Here is a 16,388-nt window from a genome sequence, read left to right as displayed (position 1 = left end):
ATGACTTCTAAGGGTCTGTCTTCACTTACGACTTGGCTACACTTGTGAGTTACAGCGCATTAAAGGAGCCCCCGGGCAGACTAGCTCACTACCCGTCCACACTGGCAAGGCACGTAGAGCGCTCTGACTCCGTGGCTAGAGCGCTCCTGGTGCCCCACCTCGGTGAGTAAAATAATGTTTGATGTACTCCCGCTGGAGCGCCCCAGCGTCAGTGTGAACGAGGTGTTGCATTACTGCGCTCTGATCAGCCTCCGGAAACATCCCATAATCCCCTTAAATCAAGTGACCACTCTTGTCATTGTTTTGGATTTGCCCTTTGAAAGCTCCGTTTCTGACAGTCGGCTGCTTATCTGCTCTGAGACAAAGCAACCATTACTGTGGAATGCTGTGTGTGTGTGTGAGAGAGAGAGAGGCGGGGGGGAATGGGAGGTCTGCTGCTGTCTGAACTTACAAGACAGCATGCTGACATGCTCTCAGACCCCCAAAAACCCACTCTCTCTCCCCCCATATACACACAACACACTCCCTGTCACACTCCACTTCCCCCCCACCCTCCATTTGAAAAGCACGTTGCAGCCACTTGCGTGCTGGGATAGCTACCGCACTGCTCTCTGTGGCCGTTGCAAGAGCTGCTAACATGGCCACGCCAGTGCGCTGTCAGTGTGGACAGACTGCAGCGCTTTCCCTACTGCACTCTACAAAGGCTGGTTTAACTCAAAGCGCTCTACATCTGCAAGTGTAGCCATGCCCTGAGAGTTAACCTGGGCTCTTACTTGGGTGCCACCCTTAGCCTGTCTCCCTTCCACACACTCGGCGCTCACTGGAGTTTAGTGGTGCTTTCAGCCCAGACTGGCTGACTTTCCTAGGGCTTTAGGCTAAAACCTGAATGCTGCTTTACCTCTGGCTGGTAACCTGTCCACACTGCAGTGCAGATGCAGACTAAATCCCTGAGTGCTGATAGTCCTCCAGTGCCTTCCTACAAATCCCATGTTCCAGAAGGACAAACTCTCTCCTACAATTCACTGGGGAAGAATCAGAGTGGATCAGTTTACTGCAGCACAGAGAACTATGGGATGTGTCCCCAGAAACCATAGTGACACATGTGGGTGGGTGCAGCACCAGTGAGGGGATGGTAGCTTGGGTAGGGGTTTGCAGTGGGGCTGCTTAAGCCTGGGTAGCAAAGACAGACCCTTAAGTGACTTCCTCAAGGTCATACAAGTAGTCTGTGATGTGAACCCAGGTTTCCAGAGTCCCAGTCAAGTGGCTTAACTGCTGGAACATCCTTCTTCTGTAACTCTGACTAAGGAGACTATACGCTGTACTAAAACAATAATCAGTTTAGCCACAAGTGGTGGACTTTCTTCTCGCTGAAAAGACCAGGATCTCTGCAGTCTTTCTCCCCCGCCCCTGCAGGTTTGGTTTGGTTTGGTTTTGCTCTTGGCTTTTGGAGATTACATTTCACCATGGCTTTTACCTGCAATGATTGTCACTGTGACGGGTTGGAATACAGAAACCCCCTGGAAGCTGCCACCTGATGTGCAAAGACTACCTCTGCTCCTGTTTTCCCTGTCTTGCTGAGCCAGACACTCCCGTCTGCTCCAACACAGAGCCAGGGTCTGAATCACTTGTCCCAAAGCTGCAAGTTTACCTGAAAACAGCTCACAGAAGTGTGCTTGTCTTTAGCACTCAGATGCTCAACTCCCCATGGGGTCTAAACCCAGATAAATCCATTTTACAAACTCATAAATTGTTCGCCCTCTATAACACTGATAGAGAGATAAGCACAGTTATTTGCTCCTCCAGGTATTAACACATACTCTGAGTTAATTAATAAGGAAAAAGTGGTTTTATTAAATGCAGAGAATAGGATTTAAGTGGTTCTAAGTGGTAACAGACAGAACAAAGTAAGTCACCAAGCAAAATAAAATAAAATGTGCATATCTATGTCTAATCAAACTAAATACAGATAAGTTCCTCACCAGTTCCAGAATGCTCCCTTTTACAGGCTAATCTCCTTTTAACCTGGGTCCAGCAATCACTCACACCCCCTGTAGTTACTGTCCTTTGTTCCAGTTTCCTTCAAGTATCCTGGTGGGGGGGTGGAGACAGGGCCGGCTTTAGGCCAATTCAACCAATTCCCCTGAATCGGGCCCCGCGCCTAAGAGGGCCCCGCGCCCAAGTCCCGGTACGGCGTACCGGCAAGAGCAGTGCGCCGTACCGGGATGGCCCAGCTTCCCCAGGGGGCAATTTAAAGGGCCCAGGCCCTTTAAATTGCCACCAGAGCCCCACTGCTGGAGCCCTGGGGTAGGGCTGCGGGGCTCTGGGGGCTATTTAAAAAGTCTGGGGCTCCCGCTGCCTCTACTGACCCGGCCCTTTAAATAGCCACTGGAGCCCCGCCGCTTCCCCTGGGCTCCTGTGGCTATTTAAAGAGCTGGGGCGGTAGAAGCAGGGGAGCCCCGAGCCCTTTAAATAGCCCCCCAGAGCCCTGGGATAGCGGGGGGCAATTTAAAGGGCTGGGGCTCCAGCTGCCTCTGCTGCACCCCCTGCCCGCACCAGCCCCTGCTGCACCCCCTCTCTATCTCCAGCCCCGCACCCCCTGCCCTGCTCACAGCCAGCCCCTGTCTCCAGCCAGCCCTGCACCCCCTGCCCGCACCAGCCCCGCCCCCCCTGCCCACAGCCAACCCCTGCTGCACCCTCTGCCCTGTCTCCAGCGAACCACTGCCGCACCGCCCTGCCTGAAGCCAGCCAGTCCCGCACTCCTCTGTCTCCAGCCCTGCCAACCCATGCCGCACCCCCCTGCGGCCCTGCTTGAAGCCAGCCCGCCCCACACACTCCTGTCTCCACCCAGCCCCCCACCCCTTGCCCTGCCTGCAGCCAGACCCTACCTCCAGTCAGCCCCTGCCCTGCCTCCAGCCAGCCCCATGTCCAGTGGTGCCTTGCAGTTCCCAGGGCAGTAACCCTGCACACCTGCTTCAATGAGGGGGCAGGGAGCAGCTGGGAGCCACACATGTGCACAATAGGATGACCAGACAGCAAGTGTGAAAAATTGGGACAGGGGGTGGGAGGTAATAGGATCCTATATAAGAAAAAGACCCAAAAATTGGGACTGTCCCTATAAAATCGGAACATCTGGTCACCCTAGCACACCGCTAGAGAGTGGCAGGGACCCACACGTGTGAAACGGAGCTCATTAATAACCGATCAACAGCATATATGACGCAATGTACATAATATATAATTTTATTATTTATATAGTTATGGAAAGTAAATAATACATGGAAGAAATGAAAGGGTTCTTTTTTTTTAGTCATCCCTGCCGGGGCCCCGCCGAAAATGTTCGAATTGGGCCCCACACTTCCTAAAGCCAGCCCTGGGTGGAGAGGCTCCTTCCTTAGCCAGCTGAAGACAAAATGGAGGGGTCTCCCATGGGTTTAAATAGACTTTCTCTTGTGGGTGGAGACCCCCTCCTCACTCCTATGCAAAGTCCAGCTCCAAGATGGAGTTCTGGAGTCACCTGGGCAAGTCACATGTCCCTGCATGACTCTGTCTTTACAGGCCGAAGCCATTGTCCACATGGTATCTTGTATGTCTCCAGGAAGACTTCTTATGTGGATTGGAGCATTCCAAGGTGCATTGTTCCCCAAGTGTTTCCTGATCAGGTACTTAACCTTCCAATTCCTTCCTAAAGAAGCTGACCAAATGCCTCACAAAGCTTACTTAAAAAGAACAGGAGTACTTGTGGCACCTTAGAGACTAACAAATTTGTTAGTCTCTAAGGTGCCACAAGTACTCCTGTTCTTTTTGCGGATACAGACTAACACGGCTGCTACTCTGAAAGCTTACTTAGAAACCAAGCAAGCATACAGCCCATATTCTTAACCTCAAGTAGAAAATGATATATATGTACAAATAGGATGAATAGATACAGTAAAGCATAACCTTTACAGAGATACGTTACATAGCACAGGCAGCACAAAACATATTCCAGTTATGTCATACATACATTTATAAGCACCCCCCCCCATAAAGCCTTATGGGGTACACTGTCACAGTCACTTCTTATTTCTGCAGTGGAGTTTGAAAGCAATTTCTCATAATGAGGTTTTCAATACAGAAGGGAGTGTGGGAAATCTAATCTGAAACTCTCTTCTCAATATGCACCCCACTTGGCAAACCTTATGGGCATTCTTCTGTCTTGAGGATTATTTTTTGGTGGGGAGGGTTGAGTAATACATGCTTTTTTGCCTTGTGTTTTGCATGGAGTCCTCTGCTTCTTTACATGCTCCTGTTGGTGATTTCCAATCTAACAACAATTCTGAAGCTGCTATTTGCTTCTTCCATCTTAATCCTTGTTCTACGCTTGGCAATATAACAGCACATCATTTTTACATCATTTTTCTTTCTTTTCCTCTCTCTCTGAGGTGCCTGCATCATCCAAAACTCAGCTTGTCTTCTGGTGGAAGACAGAGTCATATAAAGAGGAATGTAACCTCGTTCCCTTTGAATGGGTGCAGAATGACAATGCCTTGTATTCACTGCTCTTCACCTGGGCCTAAATGTTCAAACTTGGGGACCTAAAGTTAGGCCTTGTCTGCACTTGGGGATAGCCCTGATTCGGACATCGGTAGCCAGCACTAGTGCTGACCCAATCTATAGTCTCTTTTTTTGAGGCTCATCCTGATCTTTTTACACTTTGGAGTTCAGAGGTCACAACAGAACGAAGCAGGGAAGAACCAGTATTTTTTACCTTTGATTGAGGCCCACGAGAGATTTGACTAACTTCTGCACATAGGCATTTTCATTCATCTTGCTGAGTTCACTGTTAAATACCCCGTCGGCATGTCTCCGAGCCCTGGAGTTTCGAACAGAAAACCATAATGGGCGCAATGCCATGCTTTGGATGGGGTGGGTGCTGACTTGACTGACTGGTCACCGCAGACAAGGGCAAGGTTAGCATTGTGCCAGCTAACTCCATTGTTAAAGCACGTTTAAACATGATTACATTTCCTGGTGAAAACAAGCTCTTAGGGGTTAACACTAGAACAGTTGCTGGACTCTGGCTGAATTCAGGCTATGTCTGAATATAGGCAAGCTTTGAAGAGTCCAATTCCATGTTTTAGGCACTTAATTAAACATTTAGGGCTGAATTTCAATGGGATTTGGGCACCTAATTCACTTACACTGCTCTGAAAATCCCAATCAAGGTGCTGTCAAAGCCAGGTTTGAAAATTTTAGCCATGCTGCTTTTAGTGGTTTAATCACATAAAAATTCTTCCAAAGATTCCTTTGAGATTTTTCTAATGTTTTTGTAATAGAAAGTTATAACAGCATGGTTTCCCACATGCTGCAATAAAGGGAAGCTGGCCTGTGAGATGTGGAAATGGTTCTTTAGTGCTACATTAAGGGAAAGGACACATGTTTGTGTAAGACTAACTGCTTTGTAAATGTCTCTGAAAGAAAAATGAATAGTAGTTTTCTGATGAGCTACATCATAAACAGTCTTGTAGGCAACAAGGAATGATCTTTACAGTATGTTCTTTAGCTGCCTAATGTTTAGAGATGATAGTTGAATTTAGTACTTTTGCATTAGAAGTAGATCATCTGATCTTTACCAGGAAAGAGCATCAAAACCATGCAGTGTGACATAAGCAGCATGTACAAACTTGAGTATTAAGAATGAATTTCTGCTTTTCAGTTGGCTACAGTGCCTGTTTCTAACTGCTAGAAGACCAGTCCCTGTAAACAGAAGGGCAGAATGGATTGGAAATTGATCCATACATAGCTGCCATCAGTGTAGTATAGTTCTCACGGAGATCTTTGTCACAAAACCCACCACCCATCTGATGTTTTCTGCTTAAACAAAAGCACTGATCCCTTTGTCTGTGTGATGTCTCCTGCTCTGTCTTTCTAACATTGGGGTATCAGAGTAATGGTGAGTTTCTCGCTGAACAAAGAGGGCCAGATCTTCAGCTGAGCTAAATCCACTGACTTAACTAGAGCTATGCTGCGTGATGCCAGCTGTGTGTGTGTGCGTGTGTGTGTGCGCATACACATACACAGATATGGGGGAGAGAGGGAAGGACAATTCTTGCCCTGACCTAGCAATCCCCACTGTGCTATGCATACCAGCCTTGCTGCTGTATTCTCAACTGCTTCCTGGTGCTTGACCAGAGGAACCAAAACACAAGCCAAAGCACAACAGCTGCTGAAGAACCTTTATTAAAGTTTAGAATCCGGCTTGGAACAAAGTATTGTGTAAGCTGCTTCCATCATTCATGCACCATCTACTAACCCCACCCTCTATTTTACACCAATACACACAGTGCCCTTGATTACATGCTTTACTCTTATTTTGGCAGTTTCTGATCCCATCATTTACCCTTGAACTAGATTCAATAGCTTCCTTATTTATTTGTAGGCCGCACACGGAACCCACCCCCCCCATGCTGTATTTTATGGAGAGGTTTGGCTGCTGTTGTCCCCTTCACTTCTAGTCCAGAACAGACACTTCTTCCTTCATCTCTTCAATCAGTGGTTTGGAGGCTGGGCAAATGTATTGGCCGGTCATCTGAGTGGCTTCTCTTGCATCACTCTCTGACAGGCTGTAGTAAGACAAACAGGGAAGTAGTCCGGGATTCCACAGAGGAAGTGGACTAGAGGGCGGCAATGAGACTGAGTTACAAAGTTAAGGAAAAAAGTAAAGTGAAACACCTGCCAGTTGCCCCAAATTATCATCCACCACCTGATGGTGGCAGACTACAGCCAGAGTAGGTCCCGTTGTACTAGGCACAGTACAAACACAAAATACGAGGCAGTTGCTGTCTTACTACCTAAAAGGACAAGCTGGACAAAGGGTGGGGAGAAGGTAAGTATTATCCCCATTTTACTGATGGAGGAGCTAAGGCACAGAGAGGCCATGTCTGCACTGCAGAGATTATAGCGGCATAGCTACAGCATCATAGCTATGCTGCGAAAACCCTGTTGTATAGACACATCCTACTGAGACAAAAGAGGCTTTTCCTCTACTGTAGGAACACCACCTCCCTGAGCGACAGTAGCTAGACCGACGGGAAGCAGTCTTCTGTCAACATAGCTACGGCCACACTTGGGGTTAGGTTGGCATAGCTTCGGCACTCCCGGGGTGTGGATTTTTCATACCCCTGAGAAGTTAGCCATCGATCTCAAAGATAGGTAAGTGTCAGAAGGTGAAACAGAGTGTTGTATGCGCTTATATCTCCATAAGCATAACATCAGAATTATCCTGAAGAATTGCATAGAATTTAAGTGCATTTCTATGGTGATAGCTACATGCTGACTTGTGTTTCAGCTATGGAATTGTCCCTGATCCCTATGCAAACAACCTCTCATACATGCAGGCCTTGGCAAGATGAGGCTTGGGGGAAAGAGCAGGGGCCTTGGGGGAAGGGGTGGAGAGGGGACAGGGCCTGGGGCAGAGCAGGAGTTTGAGCAGTGAGCACCCCCCTGCACATTGGAAAGTTAGCATCCGTAGCTCCAGTCCTGGAGTCAGCATCTATGCAAGGACCCACGTATTAACCTCTGAAGAGCCACGTGCGGCTCCGGAGCCACTCAGATGCTATGATAATGAAGGCCATAGAAGTACCGTGATTATTCTTGCTGATAGAGTAGAAACAAACCATACATACCTATCATTCAGAAAGCTCTGGTATAACCACATGAAGCAAAAGTCATCGTAAGAGCTGCCGGTTTCACGTGTCCTTGGTATATCTGTATGGATTAATCCTTCAGAGCCGTCCACCTCATCACTGATTTGGAGGAGGGGGGAAGAATACTGTTAATGTCACCCATGCCATCCTGAAGGTTACACTGATTCCCCTGTATCTTAATATTCAGTGACAGCCTGTTTCCTTCTGTGTTTTCAAAAGATGTCATGATATATGGCACCCTAGTGTTTCTTAAACCAGAGAAGTTTAGTAAAGAAAATAGCTACAACAACTGACACAAACAAAACAAGCTTGAGTCCCAGTTTTGGCTCACTTATTTAGCAAGGACTGCATGCTGCCTGGAACACTGGATAGCGCACAGAGACATTTAATGGCTGAATAATATACTGCAAGTAAGCATAGCATTACAGGGGCTAACTCCATTGTGTTCACAGATTGGCACGGGTTGCCTTGCCACCTCCTGCTAGGCTGAAGTTGTGACATGTAGAAGCAGTGACTTCTGATGACATATCAAACTGACCTCCCACGTACTTCCCTGCCTGATTATTGATGGGATGTGCTGCAGCTGGGTGTGAAGGCTTATTGCAGTGGTGACATAGGTGAAGGCACATGTGCCATTGAAAATTATATTAATTTTCTGGGGCAAAAAATTTTGGGCCTTTAAATAACTTGCTGCTGCTATTCTGGAAGCTCGGTTCTGTTCTAGGGAGAGGAAGCCAATACAGCAAAGACAAACTGCAATGCCGGTAGATGCTTCCTTTCCAACCGAAATCCACTTTGCTGATCCTCTGAATAGGGGCAAATTGTGCTCTGATCTCCTTCCTGGCTGCTGAGGGCAGTATATGTACTAGCCAGCTGGAGTAGGGGGCTCGATGTGCTCAACAATTAAGCCAGCATTCCTCCCAGTGCATTCTTGTGTAGTGTGGAAGGATTCTGCTTCATTTGTAGTATTGAAACAAAAGGAATGATTTTTCCTTCCATGACCATCTTTCCCTTGCACACTAGCAGAAGACAGGCTATAGTTAGATAGCTGAATCCTGCTATGCTAATGATTGTATTGTACAAACTATCACATCTACTTCGGGTACGTATAGGTGCACTTTAGGGGTCAATGAACCAGACAGTGTCTCTAGCTACACCTCAGCTGGGGAACAGAAGTGGCAGCAGAGAGAGGCTGTTAGAGTTGGTTTTGGGTGGCTTATCTGTCCCCTAATATACAGGACACATTTACATAAATATGAAATTTGAGACATGGAAGTGAAATCCAGGATTATCATAACCTCATCTGACACAACAGGCACGATAAGGCAGGGAAACAATGGCCTCAATCTTGCAACATCTCTTTATAAACTGACCTAATCCATTGTAGATGTTAGCTCTGGAGAAAGAGGCACAGTATCCTTACATGGCTAGAGTTACTATATGGGTCAATGGTCACAAACAGGGATGAGCAGGGGAGAAAAGATGGGGAGATAGTGATGCCCCGAGAAAAGAACACCAAGGGATGGCTTGCTCTGTCCCTCAGTAGCCCTGCCAATGGGAGTTCCTTTCCTTTCCCTTCCCTTGACCAGGTATGGTCCATGGGGATTACTTAGTGGAGAGACCAAGCCTGAGGCTTTGGAATATCAAAAAGGTACAGCAAAGTAAGGAAATAATACTAAGTTTTCCCCTTACCTTCCTCTGAGATTCTGTACGTGGTGCAGGAAAGTCTTTAGTTTAGTGAGCTTCTCTTTCGAGCCCAAGTCATTTTCAGCATGATCAATAAAGCCAGAGTCTTCCACCTGCCCCTCCAGTCCAGATGATTCGGGAACACTACTACACAAGAGTATAAGTATACAAAGCCAAAGCTTATTCTTCAATCTGCTCATTACTTACCTACTTAGTTCTTGCACTATTCCTCCTTCATTTGCTGTCCTACCAGTTCTTAAAGACAATGATCCTCAGCTGGTATATATTGGCAGAGCTCCACTGAAGTCAGGTTTATATCAGCTGAGGGGCTGACTTTTATGTGAGAATGGCTACATAGAAATATAGGGCTGGAAGGGACCTCAAGTGGTCATCTAGTTCCACCCACACCCTCCCCACACTAAGGCGGGACCAAGTAAACCGAGACCATCCCTGACAGGTGTTTTGTCTAACCTGTTCTTTAAAGACCTCCAATGATGGGGATTCCACAACCTCCCTTGGTAACCTGTTCCAGTGCTTAATTATCCTTGTGAAAAAGTGACAAAAAACTAGTGAGAAATGTTTTCCTAATATCCAACCTAAATCTCCCTTGCTGTAAAAAAGCATAAAGCATGCCAAAACTCAGCTCAATCGTTGTGCTGAATGTTATCTTTGTAACAAGCTAAGATAAACATGTATCCTGCTCAACTCAGGCAACAAATTTTAATTCAAATTGGTTTGTTCGGGTGCCCTAAAAATCACCGGTAATGGTCTGCGTCAGTAAATTATGGAATCGTTTAGCAATGAGCCAATATGTTGATTCAGCTCAGACTTTACCGAGATTAACCTGATTTTTAACCAGGGGTCAGATCCAGCAAATCCCAAGGAGTTTAGTGGGAGCTGCAGGTGTTCCGCACTGCTGGAAGTCAAGGCAAGTGTTTGAAGGAAAACATTGCTTCTCAATATTGCCTCTCTTCCTCTGCAGCATGGGTATGGGTCACATGATGGGATCATGTGGGCACATCTCACCCAATCAATTCCCTGCCATTGCAGGGGCCTCAGATAATGGTGCACCTCAATCTCCCCTGTTCTTTGCCTGTGGCACACCACAGTTTAGTCAAATCAAAGCATTACAGGAAATGAAAGTCATTGGGCTCAATGGAGGGGTATTTGGGTGGAATTTCATGAGCTGTGCTATACAGGAGGTCAGACTAGATGATGAAATGGCACATGGGAAGGAACTATTTTGTTATCTGAGGAGGCTCTTTCCTTGAGGAAAGGGCCAGGACTGAATTAGGCCTTAATGCTTCCATTGATCTTTGTGATCTAGTTATTTGCTAGAGCCCAGGGATGGGGCAGGGGTGGACTGTATTGTACTAAGAGCCTAGAGGCCTTACTTAGATTGGGGCCCATTGCACTAGGTATTGCATGGACACACATGACCTGACTGACTTCAGGGGGAGCTCGGGAGCTCAACACCTCGGCTGATAGAAAAAGAGTCTCTGCCCTCTGTAGATGAAAATTGATATAAAAGGCAAGACTTGACAGGTGGGGCAATGGAAAGGGCATTGGACGGGTACTTGGGAGACCTCTGTTCTGTTCCCAGCTCTGCTACAGACCTACTATGTGACCTTGGGCAAGTCATTTCACCTCTGTTTGCCCACCCACCCTGTATCTGCCTGGCTTATTTAGACTGTAAACTCTTCCGGACAAAAATATCTCTCTTGTGACTGCACACACGTCTTATGATGAGATGTGTTGGGCAACCTTAATAGGTGATTCTACCAACTTTGCCTGTAATAACACACAAGTGGGCAGGATCATATTGCAGAGAGGTGTTTACATGCTTGTGACTGTACATCAGACACAGGCAGTCAAGGAAGGCTCAGCAGTAGTAGTGAGTGGGCAGGGAACAATACAGAGCTAGCTCTGGTGTCTGAAGCTTTCAGAAGTCCGGGAAGTACACACTGCTCTCTCTCCCTGGAGGATGGGCACCTTCACTCTATTTTCTGGGTCCCTGTTTTCTAGCTGTAAGCTGACGCCTGTGACAGGTTGAATTGCCAATAAGTCACTTTCCTTTCCCAGTATATATATATTTGTTACCTGCGCTTGTAGCCCACCAGAGACTTGATTAGTTTCTGAACCTGAGCGTTTCCTCTCATCTTGCTGAGTTCGCTGGTGAACATGCCATCAGAGTGCCTCTGGTACCTGCGCTTCGGGAAAGAGAGAAAATAAATGTGCCTGCCCTGAGGCTGCTCTCTCTGTTCTAAGGGACTTGGATTACATCTGTAATTGCTGCACATCTGGGCCTTTCCTGCTTAGATAGGCTCCTGCTCCCAACACTGTGTATTGGGATTAGGGTGACCAGATATCCCGATTTTTATAGGGACAATCCTGATTTTTGGGTCTTTTTCTTATATAGGCTCCTATTACCCCTCACCGCCTGTCCCAATTTTTCACATTTGCTGTCTGGTCACCCTAATTGGGATTGACCCACAGGATCAGAGCTTAAAGGAGAGACAAGCTGCCTCTCTTGTGTGCATTAATTATGCACTGATGTAGGTAACTGAAAAGGAACAGTTCTAGACTGGCATATGGCTAACTCTAGATGACCTATGATCAAGCCAGCTGTTCATATTTAGAAAGGATGATTTTTTTTTTTTTAAATAGCGGTGCTGTTTCCTTCCCCCCAACCCACCACCCCCACCAACGGCCTGGCAAAAACATCATCTAGTTGCATGAATTTCAAGGGAGTTAAATGGTGTGTCGCTTCCCCCGTCCCTTAACGATAGCTTTGAAATGTTGGCATCTGTATAAAGGTACAAACCTTGGGCTAGATCGTCACTTTACCACCTGCCCTGGGTAAGTGGCCGTGCGCAGCTGTGCTGGCCCAGGAGCACACCAGGGAGGGAATTGCGACTCTCAGACTTGCTCCAGGGAGGAAGCTGCCGGCTACCGGACTACACCATTAGAGCAGTTCCCTTCCCCCTTCACACCAGCTCAGCTCAGCCCATGGGGGAGCCCTCGTCATGGACTGAGATCCCATTGTGCTAGGCACTGCCCAGACAGAGCAAAAATAAAAAGGTCCCTGCCCCAAGGAACATACAGGGTAAGAAACCCTTCTAAGCGATAACCTTTCCCCCCCAGGTGTGCAGGCACATTGGGTGAGTGATGATGTAGCCCCTTAGTTTTACATGCGATGAAGAGGAGAAGGTAGCAGACTGTCTCTGCTTTTTCCCTTGTTACCTCAGGCTTGGAATTGTAAGTGTACAGCGAGACACACCACGCCTCCGTTGGCATAGACACCCAAGGGGATAGGGGATGTCCTTATTCCAGCCTTCCTCGGGCAAAACTCCCTCCCAGTGCGTTCAGAGGGAGCTATGCCTGAGTGAGCGCTGCAGGGCTGATGAATGAGCTCTCTAGAGTCAGACCTGGTTGCATGCAAGGCAGGGTTTGTCCCTGAAGCGCTAGGGTTGGATTCTGACCCATGCTGACTCCCCTTTGGGCTGCTCAGGCTACCAAAGATTTCATCTAGAGAATTTGAAGCTGCCCTGAAGCAGCAGTTGGGGATTCCCATGTGGAAGGTAATCACCTGTGGCTTAGCTGGCTTTATGCCACTCGCTCCTAGCCCCCTTCTTGTTGGAAGTAATGGACCATTAAGAGCCCCTTGGGGGGCCATTCCAGTGTGTGCCAGTTACAGCAGCCCTGAGCTGGCTTCAGGAACCCAAGGTGCACCTGAGGATCTGGCCCCAGATTTGGAATCAGGCTCCAGAGAAGGCCAGGCAGTTTGCTTGCTAGTATTTGACTGGCTTGCTCTCTAGACCCAATCTATAGTCTCTTTTTTTGAGGCTCATCCTGATCTTTTTACACTTTGGAGTTCACAGGTCACAACAGAATGAAGCAGGGAAGAACCAGTATTTTTTACCTTTGATTGAGGCCCACGAGAGATTTGACTAACTTCTGCACATAGGCATTTTCATTCATCTTGCTGAGTTCACTGTTAAATACTCCGTCGGCATGTCTCCGAGCCCTGGAGTTTCGAACAGAAAACCATAATGGGCGCAATGCCATGCTTTGGATGGGGTGGGTGTTTAAAACCATCCCTTTGGGAGAGGGGGGAAGCTGGGAGGCAGGACCATAGCTAGCCATTAATAGAAATCATAATTACTTTGGCCCATAATGGGAAATGGGAGCGTTCCAAGTAGGGGTGGGGGAAGGAGGGTAAAAAGGCAAAGGTTCAAAACATAAAAGGAGCAAATATTTAAAGATTTAAATATATTTTAAACTAATTAGAAAATAAAAATGTCTTATGTTCCTTTCTAGCTAGATTTAGAAGAGCCGGCCCATCATCATGTGTGATGGAATACACCCCTGTGTTCACACCCTACACACTAGTGTAGTAATCTTTCTACAAAGTATGCCTTGTGAGGTATCATTTGAAAACTCATAATCTGCTGGTCAGTTGTCCTGGTAAAATGAGTGTGACAACATTGTGTGTGAAGTTATAAATCTCCCTGTATGATGTTATTAACACATATTCCAAACCCCACAGCACTGCCCAGGCAGAAGTCAGGTCTGTCCTAAACAAAGGAATGTGTGCTTGCCTGAATTTCCATTTAAGCAGTAAACAGAGTCATCAAGCAGGGAGGGAAAACAAAGGAAATTCAAACAGGTGATTTAAAAACCAACAGGGAATATCCTTCCACACAGACTGTTTGTGGCCTGGGTCTCAGCTGGGAATGTTTTTCAAGAGGGGGACTGAAATTATAAAAAGGAGGGACAAACACCCTCAAGGCTTCCTGTGTGATGTTGGGTGAGTCGCTTAGCCTTTCTGTGCTGTAGTTCCCCATCTGTAAAATGGGGAAGGTACTGTCCTATCTCCACAGGGGTGCTGCGAGGAGAAATACACCAAAGACTCTGAGGTGTTAGGGTAATAGGGTACATATAAGTACCTGAGAGCAGGGATGCTGGAACAATTTTTATAGTGGATGTGCTGAGAGCCACTGAACGAAACTGTAAGCCCCGTATATAATGGAAACCTCTTCAAGTCACGGGGTGCTGCAGCACCCCTTCACCCCACACCTCTAGTTCCAGCACCTATGCCTGAGAGAGAAGGGATTCTCAAGATTGGGCCACTAGAGTATCTCTTTGGGGCAAGGATCTCTATGCCTACAGGTCTAATGAAGTACCTGGCATGCTATGGCATTATGTAAATCAGGTAATGGTACTTGGTGTAGCAAAGAACGTCTTCAAAACAAAAAACACGCCTCAGTTAAATGGATGTTTCACTGTAAGGAAATGTCCAATGTGCACATACTATCACCCCTCAGGGGCTGTAGGGTAAGACCCTCAGGGGCTCTACTTCAGTGAAGTCACATTGATTTACCCCGGCTGAGGGCCTGGCACTACCCATGTTTTGTCAGCAGTTGGCTGGACTAAACTAAACTAATCTATACAAAGGCACTCTTAGCGTGAAATAAGAGTATGCACACAGGGAGTGAGCGCAGAATAGCTATTATGCTTTAAATTAATACCCTAGCTATTTTGTACTAATTTCCCCATTACTTCGCTATATAGACAAGCCCTAATTTAGTTACACTGATGCAAACTTGTGTGTAGGCACTTAAATTGGTTGAAGAGTGAATGGGTCATTTCAGTTTAGCTTATTCTGTTCTGACTGCCAAAATAAGAGTGTCTATACAAAAACTTGCACTGGTTTAACCAAATCAGTTAAAAAAAACAAACAGTTGCAACTTCTGTATGTAGACAAGACCTTAGTTTTCTAGCTGCTGGATCCTTAGAACAGCAAGGCATGAAAAGAAGAAGGGGAATGGAGTCCCAAAAGGATTCTTACCTCTCCAGAGCAGGAAGCGTTGCTGAGAGCTGAGACAAGACAACCACAGAAATAACTAGCTGCCAGAGTCCAGTCAGCAGGGAGGCCATGATGTCTCCTGAAATGAAGCACTAGGTTTTGTGAGCAGTAAAATGAATGACCCTGTTATTTGTTAGGAACAATTTACCGGTTGCACAGCACCAGATATTACTGTATTGCTACGTTAATAACACCATTGTAATGACATAAGGCAGTTCTTGCCAACAGAGAGAGCAGTCTGTGAAACGTAAAAGATGAGCAGACCCAAATAATTTGCCCAGCCAGTAAATTACAAGCTGTTTGTATTCTGTATGCCCCAGTGAAACCAGTTTGGATGTTTTAATGTTGGGATTCAGTGCAATATAGAATGACTAGACTGGTAATACATCTGGGGCATAACACAATGGAGCAAATCCCACTCTGTTGTAACTGGATCTAACTCAAAACTCCAGGGATGAATTTATATTTAGAAATGGGAGGATTAAAAAAAAATAATTCACCACCACTGATCACATTCAGCTGTCAAAATACCTATAGAAATCCAAGTCTAATATTTCAAACTGTCAGGCAAAAAAGTATATGCAACACTATAATTCATCTGCACAAGCTGGGGGCTTGCCAGTGCTCATAGCCATGAGCAAGCATCCACTTGACACTAGAAAGGGGTGAGTAGCCAGTCTCAACATCTGTACCTTCAAGGAAAATCTTCAGGCAGATGTTTATATATGTACTGTTTAATTTTTTAAAAAAACCCTGAAAGATGATCACCTGCAGTTGGCGCATGAGATGATTTATGGACATTGGGGTGTGGCCATAGCATAAATAAGGACAAATCCCTCAGAGAAGGCAAGATCATAGGAAAGTAGTGGGAAGAGAAGCATGTTCTACTCCATGCTGATGGAATGGAGAAGGAGGAAGTGTACAGTGGCAGCCTGCAGTGAGTGCTTAGTACATGAGAGGTTCCTTTCAGTGAGCTCTGTCTAAGCGGGCCAGATATGTACTGGCCTCCCTGTTCCCCAGAATCCCACAGAAAGAATACCTCAACTTCACTAAATTCCAGTTAGAAGGATCACCCCTGAACCAGCAGACACCCAAACAGCTCCTTTCCGAAGCCCATGCCATGAGCACAAATTCCTTTAGCTTACTGC

At 46.6% G+C, this 16,388-nt stretch overlaps 1 protein-coding gene across 1 annotated transcript; it reads right to left on the bottom strand.

Moving 5' to 3' along the window:
* Window positions 1-6,283: 6,283 nt before the first annotated feature.
* On the bottom strand, window positions 6,284-15,311 carry SCT (secretin). The gene is made up of 6 exons (XM_054028578.1): window positions 15,223-15,311; window positions 13,294-13,398; window positions 11,472-11,576; window positions 9,378-9,518; window positions 7,665-7,784; window positions 6,284-6,602 (listed from the first exon to the last, which is right to left on the bottom strand). The coding sequence occupies exons 1-6, from the start codon at window positions 15,309-15,311 to the stop codon at window positions 6,491-6,493; spliced, it is 672 nt and encodes a 223-aa protein (XP_053884553.1). The 3' UTR covers window positions 6,284-6,490.
* Window positions 15,312-16,388: the final 1,077 nt, after the last annotated feature.

The sequence above is a fragment of the Malaclemys terrapin genome, chromosome 4 (genome assembly GCF_027887155.1).
Source record: "Malaclemys terrapin pileata isolate rMalTer1 chromosome 4, rMalTer1.hap1, whole genome shotgun sequence".
NCBI classification, from domain to species: Eukaryota; Metazoa; Chordata; order Testudines; family Emydidae; genus Malaclemys; species Malaclemys terrapin.
The sequence above is the reverse complement of the archived record's forward strand: the minus strand, read 5'-3'. Positions and strand labels throughout refer to the sequence as shown.